This window comes from Eublepharis macularius, chromosome 1 (assembly GCF_028583425.1).
Source record: "Eublepharis macularius isolate TG4126 chromosome 1, MPM_Emac_v1.0, whole genome shotgun sequence".
NCBI classification, from domain to species: Eukaryota; Metazoa; Chordata; class Lepidosauria; order Squamata; family Eublepharidae; genus Eublepharis; species Eublepharis macularius.
In genome coordinates this window covers 252,897,364-252,918,837 of record NC_072790.1, presented here as the reverse complement: position 1 = coordinate 252,918,837, position 21,474 = coordinate 252,897,364, and the positions used below count along the sequence as shown (strand labels likewise).

Genomic DNA, 21,474 nt, shown 5'->3' with positions numbered 1-21,474 from the left:
GGGAGTGGGTGGGTCGGAGCTCGGTTTTACGTGTCCATCTTCCTCTGCTGTGACACCTTCCCCCCCCTCCCCCCCAGGTCCCAGGTTCAATCCCCGGAGTTCCCTGTTGAAAGGATCGAGTAGTAGGTGATATGAAAGATCTTTCTCAGCCTATCAGAGGCAAACAGGTTAGAGTGCTGGACTGAGATTTAGGAGACCCAGATTCGAATTCCCGCTCTGATGTGGAATCTCACTTGGGCCAGTCAAACATTCTCCGCCTCACCTACCTCACAGGGTTGTTGTGAGGATAACATGACGGAGAGAAGAACAATGTATGCCACTTTGGGTAGAAAGGCAGGGTGTAAGTGAAATAAATAAATAAATGAATGCCAACCTTGATGGATGGTTGGGGTGCAGTCTGACATAGTGTAAGGCAGTGTGTTGGGAATTAGCAAGTGTTTACGTTCAGTCGTGAAAGAGTTAAAATGTGTTACTTAGTACACCTTAGTACACCTCTATTTGCATGTAACCACTTAGGCTTGGAGTAGATAGAAAGGGGGGCCTCTGTTCTTAATGAAGTAGAATTAAGATTCTCTATTGAGCAACCAGTTTATTGGTGGGGGCAATTAAGTGGAAAGATATACTGAAGTTTTATTGCTCTTTGTTCGGGCTGCCTTCACTCTAGTCTGCTTTTGCTATCTAGGATGTAACCAGGGATCATTTCGTAGAGAGCGAGAGGAACTCATTAGCATAACTCGTTAGCATGTGCCACGCCCCTTGACATCACCAGAAGTGTGTCATTGGCATATACCACACCCCCTGACATCACCTATCCTGGCTGTTTTGGACCCAATCTTGGCCATTCAGGGCCGAAATTTGGCCCAAAATGGCAAAAGGGCTGAAAAGGGGCCCAAAATGGTCAGGATCGGGCCGCTGCTGAGTGGGAGAGAGGTCCACCACCCGTCAGAGGCCCGATCCGGGCTGTTTCGGCCCCAATCCAGGCTGAAACGGGCCCAAAATGGCCGAGAGTCAGGTGGGCGGGGCCACCTGACATGTGACCTCTTTGGGGCACTGCCGGAACTGCGTTCCTGCGCATTCCCCCTCGAAATGAGCCCTGGATGTAACCCTCAGAAGAAAGTCTCTGTCTAGTCTAGAAGCTAGCAAGATGTAGCTAGTAACACATTTCTTACTTTATTCCGATGTAACCTTTTATCCTTTTATGTAGTAAACTATTTTTTTTATAGAGCTAAACACTGGAGTTGTGTGTGTTCTCCATTATATCCAATGCACATTTCTGCTAAACTCTGCTAATTTAAGTCTTAAGAATATATCCCTACACAGTGTCATGTGAAAAGATGAGGAGCCCTGTGCCGTTTCTGCTCCAGCAGAATGCTGTACAAGCATGCTGGGTGTGTCGCTGCATGGATCTGGCAGAATGGGGTGTTTACAAATTCTGTTTTAAAATGTCATTGTGAGAGCTTAGTTAGGCTTGTCTCCTAACTGAGGAGGGGAGGGGGATGAGCATCTTGCTTGGGGAAAACCTTTGTGTTGCTCTCAGACCGAGAAGGGAGAGGAGCAAGCAGGCGTTGGGGGCCCTTGCTCGGGGAGGCCCTAGGAGAGGCAGAAAATGGGGGAGAGCTTGCGGGTGGAAATACAGAAAGAGGAATGGAAAATCATTTCTAAATAGGAAAAATAGTCCAGTAGCACCTTTAAGACTAACCAACTTTATTGTAGCATAAGCTTTCGAGAACCACAGCTCTCTTCGTCAGATGCAACCATCAGGTTACATCTGATGAAGAGAGCTGTGGTTCTCGAAAGCTTATGCTACAATAAAGTTGCATCTGATGAAGAGAGCTGTGATTCTCGAAAGCTTATGCTACAATAAAGTTGCATCTAACGAAGAGAGCTGTGGTTCTTGAAAGGTGCTACTAGACTCTACTATTTTGCAACTACAGACTAACATGGCTAACTCCTCTGGATTTCTGAATAGGAGAACGACTGTGTTTTTCTCATGCTTACAAGTGCTGGGGCTCCAGGCACCCTGGCTAAATTGTTGCCGTCGCTCAGCGATGACAGATTAGCGCTCTGTGTGTTCCTAGAGGCACTTTTCAGCATTTATAGTAAGCACTGAAGGTCGGTTTTGGATCTCCGTCTATCTAGGACTTAGCCAGTCTCCCAGTCTTAAGGACACTTTCCTGGGTGTAAGCCTTATTAAATAACATAGGACTTACTGCTGAGTAGATCTGTTTAGGCGACGCGTACTCCCTTAGTGGCATTACCGAGAGAGGGTATAAGAAGTTAAGATTGACTGGCCCTGCACTGGGCATTTTCTTAAAGACTTCTTTGATTTGAGCGGTGGGAAGAAAGTGCCGACCGACACTTTTAGGGGTGCAATCATAACTGAAGCCTCAAAAGTCACCATCTTCCACAGCCACCAGCTGCTTTTACTTGCCTCTGGTTGCAGCTATTTAGTGGAGAGGGGCTCTCACAACAGGCAAATACATTGGGCAAGCATGCCCCAGGAGGCATCTAGTGGCACACAGCAGTGTCACACGTGACCGTGTCCTGTGCAAACTTGCTCCTATGGCCAAAAGCCCTTTGGGATCCCACACCATGCCAGCATTAACAAGCAACCTTCGGAGCATTTGCGGCCGTTCTGTTCTCGGCCCCAGCACAAATGTTTAAAAATAACCTAGCTTTGGAAGAAAAAATAATCCATCATGTTTTCCAGGTACTAAAACTTGGTGCAGAGCCAGAATGTTTGGCTGACGTTGCAAGCTGTGGCAGGACAGTGGAAAAATCCTTCCCCCTCCCTCTCCGAGTGTCCCTTGCCTGGGGGAGACCCTTGGCGAGGTGCCACGAGGAGAGGCAGGCAGAACGCTACCAGCGGGCTGCTCCCTAAGTTAGGATGAAGGGCAGGGGAGGGTCGCAGGAGGAGATGGGGAGAACTGGCCTTACTGGTTTGGGTTATGCTCCGATCGATGCGCTCTGTTCAGTTGGCGGCTGACTTACGTTGCACCAGTTGTCGCTTCTGGACAGCCTTCAAGCCCCGTCGCGCAACACTCACGGACTGGTGGCATCTTCATGGCATGATTCCTGACATTGCCCCGTCATGATTCTGTTTTTGTGGCACGATGACATCAGAAATCGCACCCCAAAGATGCTAGTGTTCCATGAGTGTTGCGCAATGTTGCGCAACGTTAATTATGTGTGAAAATGGCCCGGAATCTGAACAAAGCCTAAATATTAAACTTGACATGTTAAACAAGCAGTAAATGGTATTATGTAAGAAGAAATACAGTGTACTAAGAACAAAATAATGCTCACAGCAACATACTAGTGGTATAGTCCACAATCCCATTCCGTCTGTTGAAGCGTCTTTCTGAATTGTGATAATGCAGCCCTGTTTCCTGCATAAAAGTCCCCTCCTGAAGCGTTCTGTTTTACGTAGTTTGCACAGTGACGGAAGTGTGGGAGCCTTCCTGACCTCCCCAGACAGGCTGTTCCGTAGGGTGGTGGACACTACAGAGAAGGCACGTGTTCGAGTTGTTGATCTTGCCTGTTTGTAGGGTGGCAGCTGGCTCAGGTGAGCAACGTTGTCATGGTAGGGCATAGCGAGGGAGGTGCAGATACAAGGGCCCAAGGCCATGAGGGGCTTGGTATGGGATGGCCAGTACTTTCTAGGGTGTGTTGGGTTCTTTCGGGGGGATGCATTCGCAGCTGATTCAGGGGGTGGTAAGGCCCAAGTGGGCTGACTGGGGAAGCATTCCCCAGAACCTTCTGAAATATATAGCAGTTGCTTGGTTCTGGAAGCCCCTCCGCCATGTTCCAGCCCTGCCCACCAGCTCCTGACAGTGCCTAGCCTGCCTCCCCTTGCATGTCAAGGGTAGGAGAGTCCCTCTGACCTTCTGGGAAACTTCCTAGAGAGCTGGGCTTCTGCAGGTCGGCTTCAGGCCAGAAACACACCAGCCAAGCTGCAGCCCGGCTGCACTGGAGGAGCTGCAGGGTCTGCTTGGTTCAGATCCTGCCGGCGGTGCTGTGCGACGAGGCCACGGGGGCGAGTCCTTTGGCTGCCCGAGGTGTTTGTGCCTGGAAACAAAGGAGCCGCCCTCTTCCAGTCCGCAGTGGTGACTAGTCCCCAAGAGGCAGTTTCTCTGCATGTGAACATTACTGAATCGGGACAGCCGTGCACAAGCCTTGGGAAGCGGAGGGAGAATTATGACCCATTTTTTGGTGTGTTAACAGATCATTACTCATTTTGCTGGCGACTTGCACCTCTGCGTGCCTGCCAGTTGCTCGCCTCGTTGTAACCTGCTCGGCCCTTTCCCAAGAAGTTCGCAGCAGCAGTTGCTGGGCTAGGTTTAACCCTCCGCGGCTCAGCCTGTACCATACCGTTGTTTGTCCTCCGTCCTCCAATCCCTGCACTTAAATCCTGGGCAGGCATCTAATCCTCTCTCCACAAATGGGGCCCGTGGGTAGAAGCGCACCTCTGCTCCGGTTTTTTAACAACTGGACAGCCCCCCTGAGCCCCACCGGCCGGTCGCCCATCGCTTCATCGCATAGCAATGCACATCTGCCCGCCCCTGGTGGAAGGAAGGCGCCTCCCGCTCACAGGACAGAGCTGATCACTGGGAAAAAGAAAACCTGGCTCAGCTCGGAAGGCATCTTGGCCCTGTTATCCATGCAGCGGTCCGTGTGGTGGGGGGACACCTGATTGTGCCACGAGGGGAAAGCGGGGGGTGCATTTCGGAGGAGGCGCAGTGGACAAGCAGGGCACGAGAGCTATTCGAGTTTTTAGAAACTGCACAAAGTCATTGGACTGGCTTCTCCGGCCAATGCCCAGAGAAGTGCAGGCTTAATTTCTAAAAAGAGCCATGCTGGGATTCAGAGTAATTGGGGAGGAACAACCCACATTGGGAACAACCCATGTTTGTTCATTTCATTGATCCTCAACTGTGTGTGTTGTGTGCCATCAAGTCGCCTCCGACCTCTGGCGACCCCATGAATGACAGACCTCCAAAACGTCCTCTCCTTAACAGACTTGCTCAGATCCTGCAAACTGGAGGACGTGGCTTCTTTTATTGAGTCCAGCCATCTTGTTTTAGGTCTTCCTCTTTTCCTGCTGCCTTCCACTTTTCCTAGCATTATTGACTTTTCCAAAGAATCTTGTCTTCTCATACTACAGACTGCAATTGTTCTGCAGTGGGAGCGGGGAGAAGCACTCTGCTTATGCTCAGAGACGCAGAAACGCAAAGTGATCTCTCCTGGGTTGTATCATTTAAGAATGCAGGCAGGGGGGGCATGTTGAGTGCTTGCTCTTCCCTTGGTAGCTGAGCCCCACCGACTGGATTGTGCCCCGAGGCAGTTCAAGTCAGCAGTAGCAGCACCATTTTCCTTTCTTAAAAGTATTTTTTGAAGAGAGGGAGAGAGAGAGAATGGGTAGATTAAACAGAGGGCAGTTTGCACCATAAAAGTCTATGCTAGGCTAACCGCGGTGGCTTCCCCCCCAAAGAATCGTTTCTGGCCAGGGTGCTGAGTGTGCTCTTGTACAGACACCCGCCCCGCCCCATCTCTGCGGGGAGAGAAAGACGACTAAATCACTTTCAAGATGCAGTGCAGATACAAGCTTGGAAAAAGAAAGATATATTGGTTTTAAAAAACGCTGGAAAGCGGATCTCGTGTTTGAGGTTGGCTTTGAAGAGGCCCCAGACTGGAAAAGGTTTTGGCCTTCAGTCATTTCGGCATTTGTGGTTCTGCGAAGGACTTTGTGCAGAGTTGTTTAGTTTGAGGGTGGGATTTTTTGTTGTTGTTGCTGCAAGCTGGAAGTTGCTTTCAGAGTTCCTCAGGCTGCCGGGGGGGGGGGTCTGGGAACTGCTGGCGCTGCAAGGGATAAGACCCCAGCCCCTTCCAGCCTTAATCCTGAGCGCCCCTCTTTTAAATCCTTCCTGGTGCCTGCCTGGAGCTAGCGCAGGAGGGAGCTGCTCCCCCGCCCCTCCCACCTTCCCACACGCGGGGGGGGGGCTTGTGATTCTCCCTCCTGGGCCAGCTCTCCCGGACCAAAGACTGGTGGCCTCGGGTTTTGTTTTTCAAAAAGGGGCATGAATCCACCCTCGGCAATCCTTCTAGAACTGTCACAGAGTGTCCTGGAGTGTACCTGTGTGCTTTACCTGTTGGTTTCTGCCTGCTAGGCAGCTATTAAAAGCAGTCCGTTGGGCTGGTAAGAGGTTGCGTCTGCATAGTAAAAATAGGCCTCTGTGATGTGAAGCTGGGGCTGTGCACATATTCCAAGCAATAAATGTGGTGTGTGTGTGTGTGAAAAGTTTGGAGTGGGGGGAGGAAAAGACAGTGGGGATTCCATCCCCCCCCCCCCGTCAGAGACCAGGCAGCTTCCTGCAGACCTGTCCAGGGCCTGGCCCAGGGCGGAGGGTGGGACAAGCCCTGGAGACCTGCAAGGAGAAGAGTTGGCCTGGCCAGACCAGAGGGGCGGGGGCTTGTCCTTGCCTTTGGCATCTCAGCCGGCATCCCTCGGCAACCGTTGCAGCCAAGCGTGGCCAGCGCTGCCCGAGCTCGGACCGGGCTCAGCGGTTACTCACACCTTCTTCCTGTGTAGGTCAGCAAAGCTCACACCCTGTGGACCTCAAGAGGTGCCGGGACGGTCAGCCAGGCTGGCTCCCTGAGGAACCGGAAGCCTCCGAGTCTGGCAAGAATCGCCCGGGCCAGACTTGCTTGGAGGGCAGATGGCCCTTTTGGGATCGGGGAGGGCAGAGACGGAGAAGGTCCTGTGGCAGGCTGAGCCAAAGGCACGTTTCTGCTGCCGACTGAGGTTGGACAAGGCTTTGCTAACTGTGGAGCCACAGGGCGGGGGGGGGGGGCAAGCTGTCGGGGAGCTTCTGGACCCCACCGTAACTGGCTGCTTTTTGAAGGGGCTCCAAGAAGGCCGGTGGAGGGCTGGCTGATGGGTTGGGGGCTCTGGTGGGAGACGGTTTAGAAGGGGCCCCAAGGCGCTTAGTCAGCTGCTTCACCCGGATTTGGTGGGGAGGAGAGGGGAGAAGGAGCTGAATGTTCGGGTCAGAATTTGCTGCCTTGGGCCGAGCAAACTGACAGCCCTTCCCCTCTGGGCCGCTGCTGGTGCGTTGCCATGAGCGAGCGCACTGCTGCCGCAGCCAGGCCAGATGTCTTCTGCTCAAGATGTGTGAGATGTGGGGAAGTGGGACAGCTGGAATTTTTTAAAAATGCTGATTCGGAGGCTGCGCTGCAGGCGGGTGAATGGGGGCAGGGCAGACGCGGGTTGGGCGGGTCCCGCAGTGCACCCACGCTAGCGTGGGATTTGTAACGGGGTGGCAGAATTCTGCCTGCGAAGAGTCTCGGCTTTCCTTTTGAAACGGAACCGAAGCTCCCGACCCCTATGGCTGCAGTGTTGAGTTTGCAGGGGGGGAGAAGTTGAGCCGGACTTTTAAATCGTAAGGCGGGAGGGCCTCGGTGGTCTTCCAGCTGCCTTTTGCTTCCTCCTGGCTAGCAAAGGCCAGCGAAATTTTGCAGGAAAGCTTCGGCTCTCCTGGCTTTGTGCAAGCTATACAGGACTGAATTATTCAGGAGGTCTTTCTGCTCGGATTATAGGGCGGAGTCTTAAGAAATAGTGCAGAGAGTCACCTTGGTGAGGGACAGGGACTGTAGACTAGGCTACTGACTACTGTCTGCTGATGTGGGTATGCTCTTTCAGTGTAATTTAACATTGTGTTAATTACTTAAGTTTCATTTATCTGTTAAGCTTTATGTTTGTTTGCAAATAGGGCTCCCATACCTATTGTATCTGTTTTCATCGAATGTCCTAATTCTCAATCGTATTGTATTTTTGCTTTGTGAACATCCTAGCTATTGATTATATTGTATTCACTTGCGGTGTGTAATCCACCTTGTATCTCAATGAAAAAGGCAAACGATAAATAACAAGAACAACAACAATAAATAGGCTACTTTGTATAGTCAGTTTATTTTTTATTTTATTTATGTCATTTATAGTCTGCCTTTCTCACTGAGACTCGAGGTGGATTACACAGTGTGAAATTAGTATAGTCGATATCAAGGGCATTTCACAATGCCAAAGGGTAAATAAATGCAAGTTTCCAAAGATATAATATTAGCAAAAATCCAATACAGAGTTGAAGAAATGCTGAAACAGAACATAAGTAATTCTAAGACTGACATAAAACAACAAGGAACTACCGAGTAGGGTCATACTTAAAGCTACAAGTAGTATGTATGGCAACATAACGGTGAAGTCTGTGGTCCCTTACTTGTTAGCCACCTCCCTGTAATATATCCCTCCTATCTGAGCAAAAAGAATTCGGTTTTGCATCGTTTGCGGAAAGGCAGATTTAGGCAGATGGATTTGTGTTATGTTGCGTTATGTTGATATATCCAGTTATGTGCCAGGGCAGTCCAGATTCTGTGCAACAAAAAATTAAATTTTGCATACCACTAGCCCTGCTGAGTAAAATAAAAAATAAAATGAACTAGGGCAGATGGCAACCTGTCCTTCTGTGCAGTTTTGTTGCTGGAAAATGCCATCCTGGATTCTAGTCCTCCTGAAGAAACAACAGAGGTGCCTGTAAGCGTCCCCTGCCAAGACTAAAAGCCGTGGAGGGGAGGCGAACGTTGTTGTTGTTGTTGTTGTTGAAAATCTGACCACTCTCGGTTTGCGGGTTTCACTGCCTGTGCATTTCTGAGACTCCCTTTGCAAGCCATATGGTCTAGTAACTTGCTTTAAAGAAACTGTGTGTGGTTTTGTGCTTGTGTGGAGTGAATCTCAGTGTGCGCATAGCTCTATACACACAAAGCTTTAACTGTGCAGATCAAAACCAGAGCCTTGAATTGCACCCAGATGGCAACAAGGAGCTAGTTTGCTGAAGGAAAATACGTTTTGGAATCCGCATGAACTGCTCTTTGTGTGTGTGTGTGTGTGTGTTATAGTAACAGCCCATCTGTGCCTGTGGCCTGGGCTTGGTTTCTCTGGAACGTGAGTAGAGCTACGCCGGCTCGGCCTTGCAAATCACCCGCCAAATTGCAGGAGGGTGGGGTGTGTAGCAGGGACTAGCAGAGGGCCGGAGCCAAGCAAGGCTGCTTGGCTCTCTGTATAGTGTGTCGAAGTCTCAGCTTTGAAAGTTTCCTCCCGTCCCCCGATCCTGTTTCCCAGGGATGCACCCTTCCTCCCCCACTTAAAAATCTAAGGCCATGCCAAACTTGGGGGGAGGGAAAGGCTAGCTATTTCTGCAATTATTTTTTTCTTCCCGAAATTATGAAGTAGTCAGAAGAGAATGTAGAAGAGTAATTGCACAAACCAAGAAGGGAAGCAGGTTAAGCCAGGCACTGACTCCGATAATGAAAAGGTACCGGGGCTCAGGTCTGGCTACAGATGGCAACCTGTCCTTCTGTGCCGTTTTGTTGCTGGAAAATGCCACCCTGGATTCTACTCCTGCTGAAGAAACAATAAAGGTGCCTGTAAGCGTCCCCTGCCAAGACTAAAAGCCGTGGAGGGGAGGAGGGGATTGATTTCTAACAAGGAAATTATAGAGGAGGAAAAGATTAATGAGCCCCTGTGGCACATGGGTGTACTCCTTGTTGTGGATCCAGAGGAGTTAGCTGTGTTAGTCTGTAGTCGCAAAATTGTAAAGAGTCCAGTAGCACCTTTAAGACTAACCAACTTTATTGTAGCATAAGCTTTCGAGAACCACAGCTCTCTTCCTGAGATGCATCGACAGCTTTCAAGAACCACAGCTCTCTTCGTCAGATGTGAAAGCTGACGATGCATCTGATGAAGAGAGCTGTGGTTCTCGAAAGCTGATGATGCATCTGACGAAGAGAGCTGTGGTTCTTGAAAGCTTATGCTACAATAAAATCCGATAGTCTTAAAGGTGCTTCTGGACTCTTTACTACTTTGCTCCTTCCTGTGGCATCCCAGGCAGTTGTTTTGGTGGCCTGGCTAGGGCACCAGCCCTGACTTTTGTCGCAGGAGGGCTTAAGTGTCTGCTTACAGGCTGACCGACTGCTTTGTCCCACCCCTCTGTCCTGGTGGATGGATTTCTAAATCTGCCTCCACATTGATGTCCATGTGGCTCTGCTCCATCTTGGAATCGGTCCTGCTGCAGGACAAACTAGACGTGACTGTGTTCACGGGTCCAATCTAGGGATACTGCTGCTGTTTTAAAGCAATAATGAGGGTCCAGCCCTGGCCCTGACTGGGCCAGCAGTGGGGTGCTCTTGCTCCTCCTGCATTTTTTTCAAGTGGCAAAACCACTGCACGCGCACACACACACACCCCATGGCTATTCCAGCTCTTGAAAAGGTGGTGGGGAAAACCAGAATGCCTCCGCCCGCCATGCTGCAGGCCCAGTCAGCACTGGGCCTTCCCAGCATTTTTAAATCGGTTAGACCCGCGGATGCTGTCACGTCTGGTTTAGGCCCTGAGACTCTCACTTCAGTTCCCCCTTCCCCAGCTGCCTACAGACCACTGCCGATACCTGGAGACACCCGGCGCCTGTCATTCCTGGGGTCAGCCCAGGCCACGTCTTGTGGTGTCAGGTGGAACTCGTCACCCCACAAGTCGGCAGTTCTCTTTGAGAATCACCCTGCAAGGAGGGGGAGGGAGGGAGCAAGCGAGCCTTTTTCCTTCTCAGCATCAGCTGGCTTGGCTTGGCAGGCCTGATTCACTCTATTCATTGTTCTTTCAAAAGAGGCTCCTTGGCGGCCTCGCCGTGTCCAACCTTATCTGCGCTTCGTCTGAGTTTCGTATGTGAAAACATCTGCCTTGGTCAGTTGCTCTCAATAAGCACTTAATTCCTCCAGAGCGCTTTTTCTCTTGTCTCTGTGAGATCTTATCAAAGCCTCCCAAAAGGATCTCACATTCTGCTCTTAGAACAAACTCGACTGGCTGGAAAACATGTGAGAAGTACATCTTCTTTCCCCTTACTCTGCACAACATTCTCTGAGCCCATTGGTTAGCTCCCTTTCGTGTGCCAGACCAGCTTCAAGTTTCTAGTCCTCTCTTTCCAAAGCTGTTCCGGCTCAGCTGCTGCCAGCCTTCTCTTCCTCTACCCTAAACAATTATTTCCCAGATTTCTGGTAGCCCAACAGAGATGGGTCAAGGATTTGAAAGCCAGCATGCAAATATCTGACAAAGGGAGCTTTGGCTTAAAAAATTGCACCCTGAAAATTTTTGTCGGTCTGTGAGGTGCTTCTGGAATCGAATTAGCCAAGTAACACACTATGCAGGGGTATTGCAGTTTGGAACAAACTGCTTTGAACATCAACCCTGGGATCTCACCTTCTGCTTTGGTAGCTGCAAGGAGGGTCCTTCTGTCACCCCCTGCTATTATCCAATGCCCTGGCTGAGCCCATGGGCAGGACAGCGTCTTGCCTACAGCTTCTGCAAAGAAAACATCACCGTGTGGGTTTGGGGGGGAGCTCCTTCTGGAACGATGTTCTTGAGGAGGAGGTTACAGGTGGGTCGCTGTGTTGGTCTGTAATAAAGATCAAGATTTTGGTCCAGTAGCACCTTAGAGACCAACTAGATTTCCAGGGTAGGAGCTTTTGAGGGTCAGAGCTCCCTTTTTCTGAGGATGTGTCTGACAAAGAGAGTATTGACTCTCGAAAGCTCACACGCTGGAAATCTAGTACGTCTCTAAGGTGCCACTGGACCCAAATCTTGCTCTGGGGGGGGGGAGTTTGACCCCTCAAGTGTACAAGGCAGGACAGGAGCAAAGTGTGCACTGTGCGCTGTTGTTTTGGGATAGAGGTTGCGAGGAGAAGGGATTGGCCTTCAGTTTTGGAAAACAGTTAAAAGGCTCCGGAGAGGCTCACAGATAAAAGTCTAGGAGGGCATCAGGGTAGAGTTGCTGCCGCCCATGCCCTTAGAAGCCGGGCCATCAGTTTCTGATGCTTTGTTCCACCACCCCCGGATCTCCAGCAATGAAGTCTGACCGAGGGTTGTTTGTGCACAGTCCAGTCCGATTTACCCAACAGCCATCGCTTTCAAGGCTGGCCCGCCAACCTTCCAGTGCAGACTCTTCGTCCTCACCCTCCCAAAGCCTCCTTTATTGAGTCAAGCCGTCTTGGGAAAAGGAGTACCTCCCTCATATCAAATGGGTGTAGGGCCCGTGGGGATGGGGGCAGCTTACCTTCCTGGGCAGCTTGACCTGCTGACTGGCGTGGGATTTGTTTTATTATTTAGTTAATGTTAGTTAATTTTAGTAAATCAGCCCTCTCTCGGCATCTTGCTGTCAAGGCAGCTTACAGTGATAAAAGGATTTATTGACTTTCTTCATTTATACCCCGTTTTACTCCTCAATGGGAACCGAAAGTAGCCGCTTACATTGTTCTTCTCTCCCCCATTTTATCCTCAAACCAACCCTGTGAGGTAGGTTAGGCCGAGTGTGTGTGACTGGTCCAGGTCACCCAGCCAGCTTCCCCAGGATTCGAACCTCGGTCTCCTACATCCTAGTTTGACACTTTACCCACCACACCACTCTGATCACGGCATAAAATCACAGCACAGAAGTATCAATTTAAACGTAAAACATAGCTGTAATGTTAAAACCACTAGTCCAGTTTATAATCTCCCGTAAAATACAAATACAACGTAGCTATGAAATGAGCAATCGTGTGGGAATTTAGCAAGTGTTTTCATTCCAGTCATGTAAGAGTTAAACTGTTTGTGTTACCTACTTAATTAGTAAACATACTTTGAATATAACCATTAGAGCTTTGAATAAGATTCCCACCATAGAAAGGGGAGTCACTAAGCATAATGAAGTAAGACTAGGATTTTCTATTGGGCAGTTAGTTTATTGGGGGCAATTAATTGATGCTATATACTGAAGTGTTATTGCTCTTTGTTCACTTCTTCTTCCACCTTTTTCACTTCTTCACTTCTTCTTGCCTCTACTCTAAGACATTTATCTAGCAAGATGTAGTCAACTTAGCAATTTATTATTTTCTCCAAATGTAACTCTAATTTTTATCCTTTAGTAAAGCAATTTTACAGAGCTACACTGGAGTGTGTGTTTGTCAATCTATTCTCATTACTTCCAATGCGCAATCTTTGCACAAACTCTGCTATATTTTCCTACAAATCGGAAGCAGACAATTAATCACAGTTAAAAACCAGTCATCAGACAGGGGCAAGTGGAGGAAGAGAGAAGGGAACGGAGGACTGCAATGTTGCGCCCCCCCCCTTGTGATTGGCGTGAAGCCAGCCCTCTGTTGGCCGGCCCTTGTCCCCTGCCCTCGCCAGGCCAATAGAGCTGTATCTTTTTGCCACTTGCACTCAGGTCCTGCCTCTTGTCCCCCCCCCCCCCCCCGTTCCAAAAATGGAGGCCTGAGCTGCAACCTGCCTCCCTTTCTCCAAGTCTGTAATGGATCTTCCTGCCTACAGTTCTTCACTTGACCCCCCCCCCCGCAAGCTCCGGTGTCGCTTTTCTTCTTGTTCGGTTGCGATTTCCATTGCTTGATCGGTATGGGCTTGGGTGGGTGGCAAGCTCTCTCTCTTTTGAATTCAGTGACCTTTCGGCCAGATTTTGATTCGATAAAGCACTGACCTTTCCCACGCATCTCTGAGCCAAAGGGTGCCGTTTTTAACGTTGCCCGGCTGATTTGGAGAGATAAAGGGGGTATGTTGTTGGCAGGAGTATATTTGGACTGGCCATCCGATACGGTGCCACGTAACAAAGATTTGGACCGTTCCCAGGAAGATAAAAATACCCAGGGCCGGATTAACCAAGGGCTTGAGCAAACAAACAAAGGAGTGAGGCCAGAATGCCCCCCCCCCCAATCCATGGCAACTCTGCTAAAGCAGCGATCTCGTGTCTTCCCTTTGCCCTGAAGCAGGATCAGTCCCTTTGCATTGTAGCACCATATTTAGATGTCTTGGTTCAAATGGGGGAACACTCTCAAGAGGAGAATGAGCAGGAAGGGAAAGGCTAGAGGAGCTCATTTTGGAAAAAAGCAACCATCTTTTCGTAGCTGTAGGCATGAAGCACGTTTCTGTGGGGTTTTTTGGGGTGGGGGGGTGGAATCACCTCTTGGTTGCAGGCCCATTGGAGGAGGACGGGGGATACTTTTGGAGGGAACCTGATGACTTTTGGTGACAAAGGGGTGTTTGGGAAGTAGCTGCATTGCACAAGGAGAAGGTGCTCAAGAAGCTGCGGGGACTGACCCCTTGGCCCTCAAGCAGGATGAGGCCACCCCCCCAATCCTTCCCCACATAGTCAGCCCCAAGCAAGCCAGCCTGCTGTGAGCAGGGTGGACCCCGCCTGGGCTCAGTTTGGACGCATGTTCAGCCCTTCCCTCCTCGTTCCATCCCCTTTGAAACCTCGCTAGAGGCAGAATAGAGAGCCAGTTTTGTGTAATGGTTAAGAGTGCAGGACTCTAATCTGGAGAACCGGGTCTGATTCCCCACTCCTCCACTTGAAGCCAGCTGGGTGACCTTGGGTCAGTCTCAGAGCTCTCTCAGCCCCACCCACCTCGCAGGGTGATTGTTGTGGGGATAATAATGACATACTTTGTAAACCACTCTGAGTGGCCATTGACCTGAAGGGTGGTATATAAATCAAATGTTCTTCTTCTTATTATTATTAATATGAGTCCAGTAGCACCTTTAAGACTAACCAACTTTATTGTAGCATAAGCTTTCGAGAATCACAGTTCTCTTCATCAGATGCATCTGACGAAGAGAACTGTGATTCTCGAAAGCTTATGCTACAATAAAGTTGGTTAGTCTTAAAGGTGCTACTGGAGTCTTTTTGATTTTGCTACTACAGACTAACACGGCTAACTCCTCTGCATTATTAATATGGATGATGGTCATAGCATCATTAACGCCACTGCTCTGGGGCAGTCAAAAGTCAGTGCTACTTAGAGTCTCTCTACATGAGACGCCTCAGCGTGTGTTGGTCAAGTGGAGGGAGATGCAACGTTAGCCAGGAAGCTTAGTTTTAAAAGACAGAGCCGGCAGAGATCACTCCTCAGAGGGTTTGTTAATTTCTTCTTCTCCTCCCCGAAGGCTCTGTCAATTTCACCTCTCCTGTCTAAAACTGTGTGGGATCACAACCAGAGGGGCAGTGAGGAATGGAAATGGGCTGGAGCTGCCTTCTAGAACTGGGCTTGGACCTGGAGAGGTTAAAATGGGCTGAAGTTTCCCTTCTGGTTTTTCACAGCCCCTTCACACAGCTCCAGTGTATAGCAAAGCCTTTGCCCTGCCGCCAGCTCTGTCTTTTTAAACTACCCTTCCCGGCTAACTTCGCATCTCTTGACACGTGTTCTTCATGTGTCAGATGTCTCATGTAGAGAGACCCTTAGTCTAATTGATTTTAATGGCAGGTGCCTAACCCTGTGCTTGGCTCTCCCCCGGCCATCAGTGGGACTTAAATGAGCTAAACTGTAACTGCATTGGGCCCTTATTATTTCATTAGCATTTGAGTGTAGTCATATGAGAGCCAGTATGTCGTAGTGGTTACAGTGTTGGGCTAAGGTCTGGGAGGCCCAGATTCGAATCCCCTCTCTGCCGTGGAAGCTTGCTGAGTGACTTTGGGCCAGCCACAGTCTCTCAGCCCAAACTACCTCACAGGGTTGTTGTGAGGATAAAATAGAGGAGAGGGGAATGAGGTAAGCTGCTTTGGGTCCCCATTGGGGAGAAATGTGAGGTATAAATAGGGTTGCCAGCCTCCAGGTGGTGGCTGGAGATCTCCCGGCATTACAGCTGATCCCCAGGACACAGAGATCAGTTCCCCCCTCCCCTTCCCAAACTCTGCCCTCTCCAGGCTACACCCTCAAAATCTCCAGAGATTTCCCAACCCGTATCTGGCAAAATAAAACAAATGAATATGAACACCACAGAAAACTTTACAACACCCCTGCAAGGTCGACCTATATTATTATCCCCGGTTGCATGTGGGGGTGGGGTTAGGCTGGGAGATCTGAGGCTGCCAGATGAGATCACGGCGGCAGTGAGAGTTGGTCCTGGAATGTCCAGCTCTGTAGAGTTTTCGTTTAGTCTCTATCTGCTCTCAGAAATGCGATTAATAATAAGATATTAATTGCTGAATGCTGGAAATAACATTAATAGCTGAATGCTGAAAACCTGTTGCTGCTTTCTTCAGGTCTAGAAACTTGGGCTTTCAATGAATTTATTGATCCAGAGGAGTTAGCCATGTTAGTCTATAGTCACAAAATAGTAAAGAGTCCAGTCGCACCTTTAAGACTAACCAACTTTATTGTAGCATAAGCTTTTGAGAACTACAGCTCTCTTCGTCAGATGCATGTCAGCTTTCGAGAACCACAGCTCTCTTCGTCAGATGCATGTGGTTCTTGATAGCTGACGATGCATCTGACGAAGAGAGCTGTGGTTCTTGAAAGCTGATCATACATCTGATGAAGAGAGCTGTGGTTCTTGAAAGCTAATGATGCATCTGATGAAGAGAGCTGTGGTTCTTGAAAGCTGACGAAGCATCTGATGAAGAGAGCTGTGGTTCTTGAAAGCTGACGATGCATCTGATGAAGAGAGCTGTGGTTCTTGAAAGCTGACGATGTATCTGACGAAGAGAGCTGTGGTTCTTGAAAGCTAACGATGCATCTGACGAAGAGAGCTGTGGTTCTTGAAAGCTGACGATGCATCTGATGAAGAGAGCTGTGGTTCTTGAAAGCTGACGAAGCACCTGATGAAGAGAGCTGTGGTTCTTGAAAGCTGACGATGCATCTGATGAAGAGAGCTGTGGTTCTTGAAAGCTGATGATGTATCTGACAAAGAGAACTGTGGTTCTTGAAAGCTTATGCTACAATGAAGTTCGTTAGTCTTAAAGGTGTTACTGGATTCTTTACTATTTTGATGAATTTATTGTGAAGGTGAGGCCTATGGTCCGAGGTTGCTAAATTCTAAGTTTTGTTCCAAATGTTTTGCTTGTATTTCCAAGTCCCACGCATAGGTCTGATACCAAAGAAAGGTGTTTTCTGTGCCTGGGAAGGGCTTTTGAGCAGGTCTGAGCCCCAGCACCTCTCTGTGTCTAAATGAGACCCTGGGGCACAGAGTGCCTTTGCAAGATGAAGGAACTGAGCCCTCATTCTTTTTTATGAGCCAATTTCCAAATTTCCTTTTCTTCCTTTTCTCCTGCTTTGAGTAATGAATGGCTGATTATGAGTCACCCGGCTGCGTCCAGATAAGCAACTGACTTTGCTTTTTCTCTGTGACTTCTGAAAGGTCAGCAAAGGGTTAAAGGTTCAGCAAAAGTCCAAAGGTTTTAATCGAAATCCAGCCCCCCACCCCCCCAATATATCTCTTGTCTCCTTTACAAATCGCTTTGATAAGTAAATATTTAAAAGTTGCATGGAAAGAGCTCGGGAGATTCTGTTGTTGACTTACACTTTGTTTTGTGAAAAAAAAAACTCCCTTAGGCAGCTGAGAAGGACTTTCAACAAAGATCTCCCCCGGGAGAGACTGTGGCGGAGCAGATGCTGAAGCCGCAGGGAGAGTTCCCGACCCCCAGCGAAAGGCCCTGATCTGTCAGAAGATGATGGAGATGACGAGCCGAGGCCGGACCTTCAGGCAAGGCGGATGGGGCCAGCCTCAGCTGGGGCTACGTCAGAGGTGAACAAAGGGGGAGCTTCTCACCTGGGCTTCGAGCTGCTTTCCAGTTGGGGGGAGCATCAGCGGTAGCGTTGGCTAGTGGGCTGATGCCCTCTAAAAATTGTTGGGTCAAACGCCAATAAAAGCAGCGGTGTGATGGGAGGGTCACACGGGGGTCTCTGCCTGCTTTTAAGGGCTTTGAGTTCGATGCTGGCTCTGCCTATGTCTTGCGCCTGGTGCAGAAAATGGGAAGACTTGGCCTTTAGCTGGGAGCCCTCCAAAGTGGGCAAAGTCTCCAATGTTTCCCTCAGCCTGAACATTTTCATTTGATAGGGAAAGCTTTGCTTTCAGTTTTGTCTCTCCTGACCTTCTCTCCTTCCTGTGACTTTCTCCTTTTGGACATCTTCCGTTGCAATGTATGTTTGACTGTGCTGACTGGAAAGCTTAGCTATCAGTTCCATTCATCCCTGTTCTCTCCTGACTCTCGCTCCCTTCCTCTGTCTTCCTCGAACCCTCCAACCATACTGCCAGAAACCAGGCAAACACATGAAACACATACATCTTGTTAATTGGTTATACTCCTATTCGCTTTTGTTAACAGGTATAAGGATTCCGAGCCACTCCTCTCAGCCCAGCTCCCCAGCTATATTGTGGGGATAGTAATAACACTGACTTTGTTCACCACTCTGAGTGGGGCACTCATCTGTCTAAAAGAGTGGTATATAAGCACACTGTTGTTGTTACTATGTTGGCTCTCCAGGGTGGAAAAAAACACCCCACTGGCTACAGTAAGCTACTCTTTGTGTGCTCCTAAAAACATCGCCGCTTTCCCCTTCTTATGTTCTGTTGCAACTCAATGAGCACTCTCATTCTGTTTTTTGGGTGCTACAAACAGCCCAGTTTCCTCCAGGCTTTTGCCTCCATAGTCCTGAGGACTGGAAACTTGCCCCCATGGCATTTTTGTTCTTGCTCTTTGAGCTAATGGGGTCGAAAGCTGCTCTGGCTGGCAGGCATCAAAAGGGTTTTCCGTTTGGTCCAAAATCACCCCCTCCTCCCACCTCCAGAGGCAGAGGCCGGCCAGGTGGAGCTTGGAATGTCTTGATTTCCTCTGTGTCTGGCGTGTGCAGGTATCGCTGTCCCTCCTGGGCATAGATAGCAGACATGAAGTGGGCCTTGCTTGATTTACTCCAACAGTTCCTGTTTCATTCTTTTAACTGCCCCCCCCACACACACACACTGATCCTGACTGACATGCCATTGAAAATGCAAACAAAAAAAGATTAAATGTTGGTTGCCATCCAGGTGGGGACGCCGTTATAGGGTGGCCAGGTTGGGAGATTCCTGGAGATTAGGGAGTGAAGCCTGCGGAGAGCCAGGTTTGGGGAGGGAGTTCCGAATCCACCTTCTGAAGCAGCCGTTTTCTCATGGGGAAGTTACCCCAGTAGACTGGAGATCAGCTGTAATTCTGGGAGGTCTCCAGGTCTCACCTGGACATTGGCAACCTTAGGCACCAATACTCCTCGGAAGGAGAGGAAATCAAGGGAGCAGAGGTGGACAAAAGCTTTTGTGGTGACCAGCCTCTGTGGAATCAGGTGCTGTTTTTCGGAGGACGGGGAATTGCCTCTGGTTGGTTGGAGGTCTCCAAAGGGCTGTTTTGCCAGCCCCTGAACCGCCCCATAGAGCATCCCTGGTCAGCCATTTTGTAAGTTCAGCCATGCGAAGGAAGCACAGCTGGTTCTTGCCGATGGTTCAGCAATGGCTCCCAGCCACAGAGAGTCTCTCTACACGAAACGAAATACACGAGGACGCTCAAGTGAAGGGAGGCGCCATGTTAGCCGGGAAGCTGAGTTTTAAAAGACAGCTCAGAAGACACTGTCCATTTCACCTCTCTAGAGCTGGCAAAGATCACTCCGCAGAGGGTTTGTTTGTTTCTTCTTGGCCTCTCCTAAGGGGAGGTGAAACTGACAGAGCCCTCAGGGAGGCCAAGATGAAATCAACAAACCCTCTGCGGAGTGATCTTTGCCAGCTCTAGAGAGGTGAAATGGACAGTGTCTTCTGAGCTGTCTTTTAAAACTCAGCTTCCCGGCTAACATGGCGCCTCCCTTCACTTGAGCGTCCTCGTGTAACACATCTCGTATAGAGAGACTCTGAGTGGACCCAGAGGGGCTTTGCAGGGGCTTGCCGGTGCTTGAGCGCCTTTCCAGTGGTTGCTAGGTAACCACAACGGGCCTTTCTCCTGCAGAACCATCAAGGTGACTGGTTAGGGGTGTGTGAGTCTCTTTCCCAGAAGGGGAGGTGAAACGGACGGAGCCTTTGACTCTGTCTTTTTAAACTACGTTTCCCGGCTAGCATTGGGTCTCTCCACACTTGAGCGTTCTCGTGCAAGAGGTCTCGTGTACAGAGGGCGATGCCAGTGGATAAAAGCAGGGGGTGGGCATTGTGCAACGATGAGCGAGTCTCATAGCCTCCTCGTGTGTGTCTCTTTGGCTGTTTCTGTGTGGTGAGCATGCTTCACATTGCTTTCAGTGCCACTGCGAATGCAGAGCCCTGCATGTTGGCGATGGAGCATCCACTCTTCGCTATCTTTTCTCCAACTTTCTCCTTCCACACGTGGACCAGAATGGCTTTGCAGTGACTCGAGGGTGGGGGAGGTGTGGTTGTCACAGCTGCCTCCTTTTCTGCCTCTTTTCTTTTTTGCCTCTTTTCTTCAGGCATCCGCTATAGCGTCTCTATTAAGATATGAAATGAAGAAATTTAATTTAATTTATTACATTTATATTCCGCCCTCCCTGGTTTCGCAGGCTCAGGGCGGATAACAGAAATACAAATGTCAAATGCCGTTAAAAATTTTAAAAATATTACATCTAACACACTACATCTAATCAATTAAAATTACAACTATGCAAATATATAAATGTCGTATATTTACATATAAATAATTAAAAGCAGCACATAATATAGATTTGGTGTTGCAATGGATTGTGTTCATGTGCAATAGCATTATAACAATTACTGATTTTAAAAAAAAACTCGAAAAAACATGTGGCGATGCTGCAGGGGAAAAATGGCACCCACTGGGGGCTGACAACAGGAAACTGGCACCAATGTGGGCGAGACCCTTTCAGGATAGGAAAATGTGCCCAGTTCTTCCAGACAGCGCGCTATTGCACTCGTACTGCAATCTTTCTACAAAGATTAGAATAAAGCAGGTTTGGGAGAAGGTATACTGAGGACAGGGGAAACTGAAAAAGAAGATCATTACAGGATAATGTTGTGTGGAAGCTCCAACCAAGAAAAACACTCCAGTTTGGAAGCCAAGGTGGAGAAAAACCTCTGTGGGGAAGCAACTTCAAACCTCCTCTGCCTCAGACAAGATTGCCACGTTGGTCTTTGGTGGTTTTTTTTTTTTTGCTGGTAAGGATGTAGCCGCAGGCCAACAGGTGAAACTCTGCTGGTTTTCCACAAGCCCTAAAAGGCATAGGAGCTTTTCCAGAAAAAAGGTGGGAACGCTGCACTGGGAAACTGAAGTGCTTAAGAACACAAGAGCAGCCCTGTTGGTCCAGACCCTGGGTCCATTCAGTCCAGAATCCTCTTTCCCTCAGTGGCCAGCTGTATGCCCCTAGGATGCTTACAATGAGCTCACTGAGGCCAAGGATTCCTCTGCTCTGAGGCATGCTGCTTCTGGACATGGAGGCTCCATTAACCTGGCCTCCATGAATTTGTCTAGTTCCCTGATAAAAACGTAACTTTGCGATCCCCCAGTCTGCTGGCGTCTTGGGACGTGTCCTGAGGCAACCCGCTTGGCTTGCAGTGTTCAGAGGAAGCCCAGGTTTGTGTTGCTTGAGCAATGGCGAGCTACTCTTATGTTGTGTATCAAGCAAGGG

General features: G+C 49.2%; 1 protein-coding gene across 2 annotated transcripts in view; it reads left to right on the top strand.

The window, feature by feature from the left end:
• Positions 1–21,474, top strand: part of ADAMTSL4 (ADAMTS like 4) — an 82,755-nt gene that overhangs the window by 5,830 nt on the left and 55,451 nt on the right. For both annotated transcript variants that reach the window (XM_054998651.1, XM_054998652.1), the window contains exon 2: positions 17,419–17,611. In XM_054998651.1, coding sequence (XP_054854626.1) covers positions 17,535–17,611 — 77 coding nt within the window. In that variant the 5' untranslated portion in view covers positions 17,419–17,534. The remainder of the gene's footprint in view (positions 1–17,418; positions 17,612–21,474) is intronic.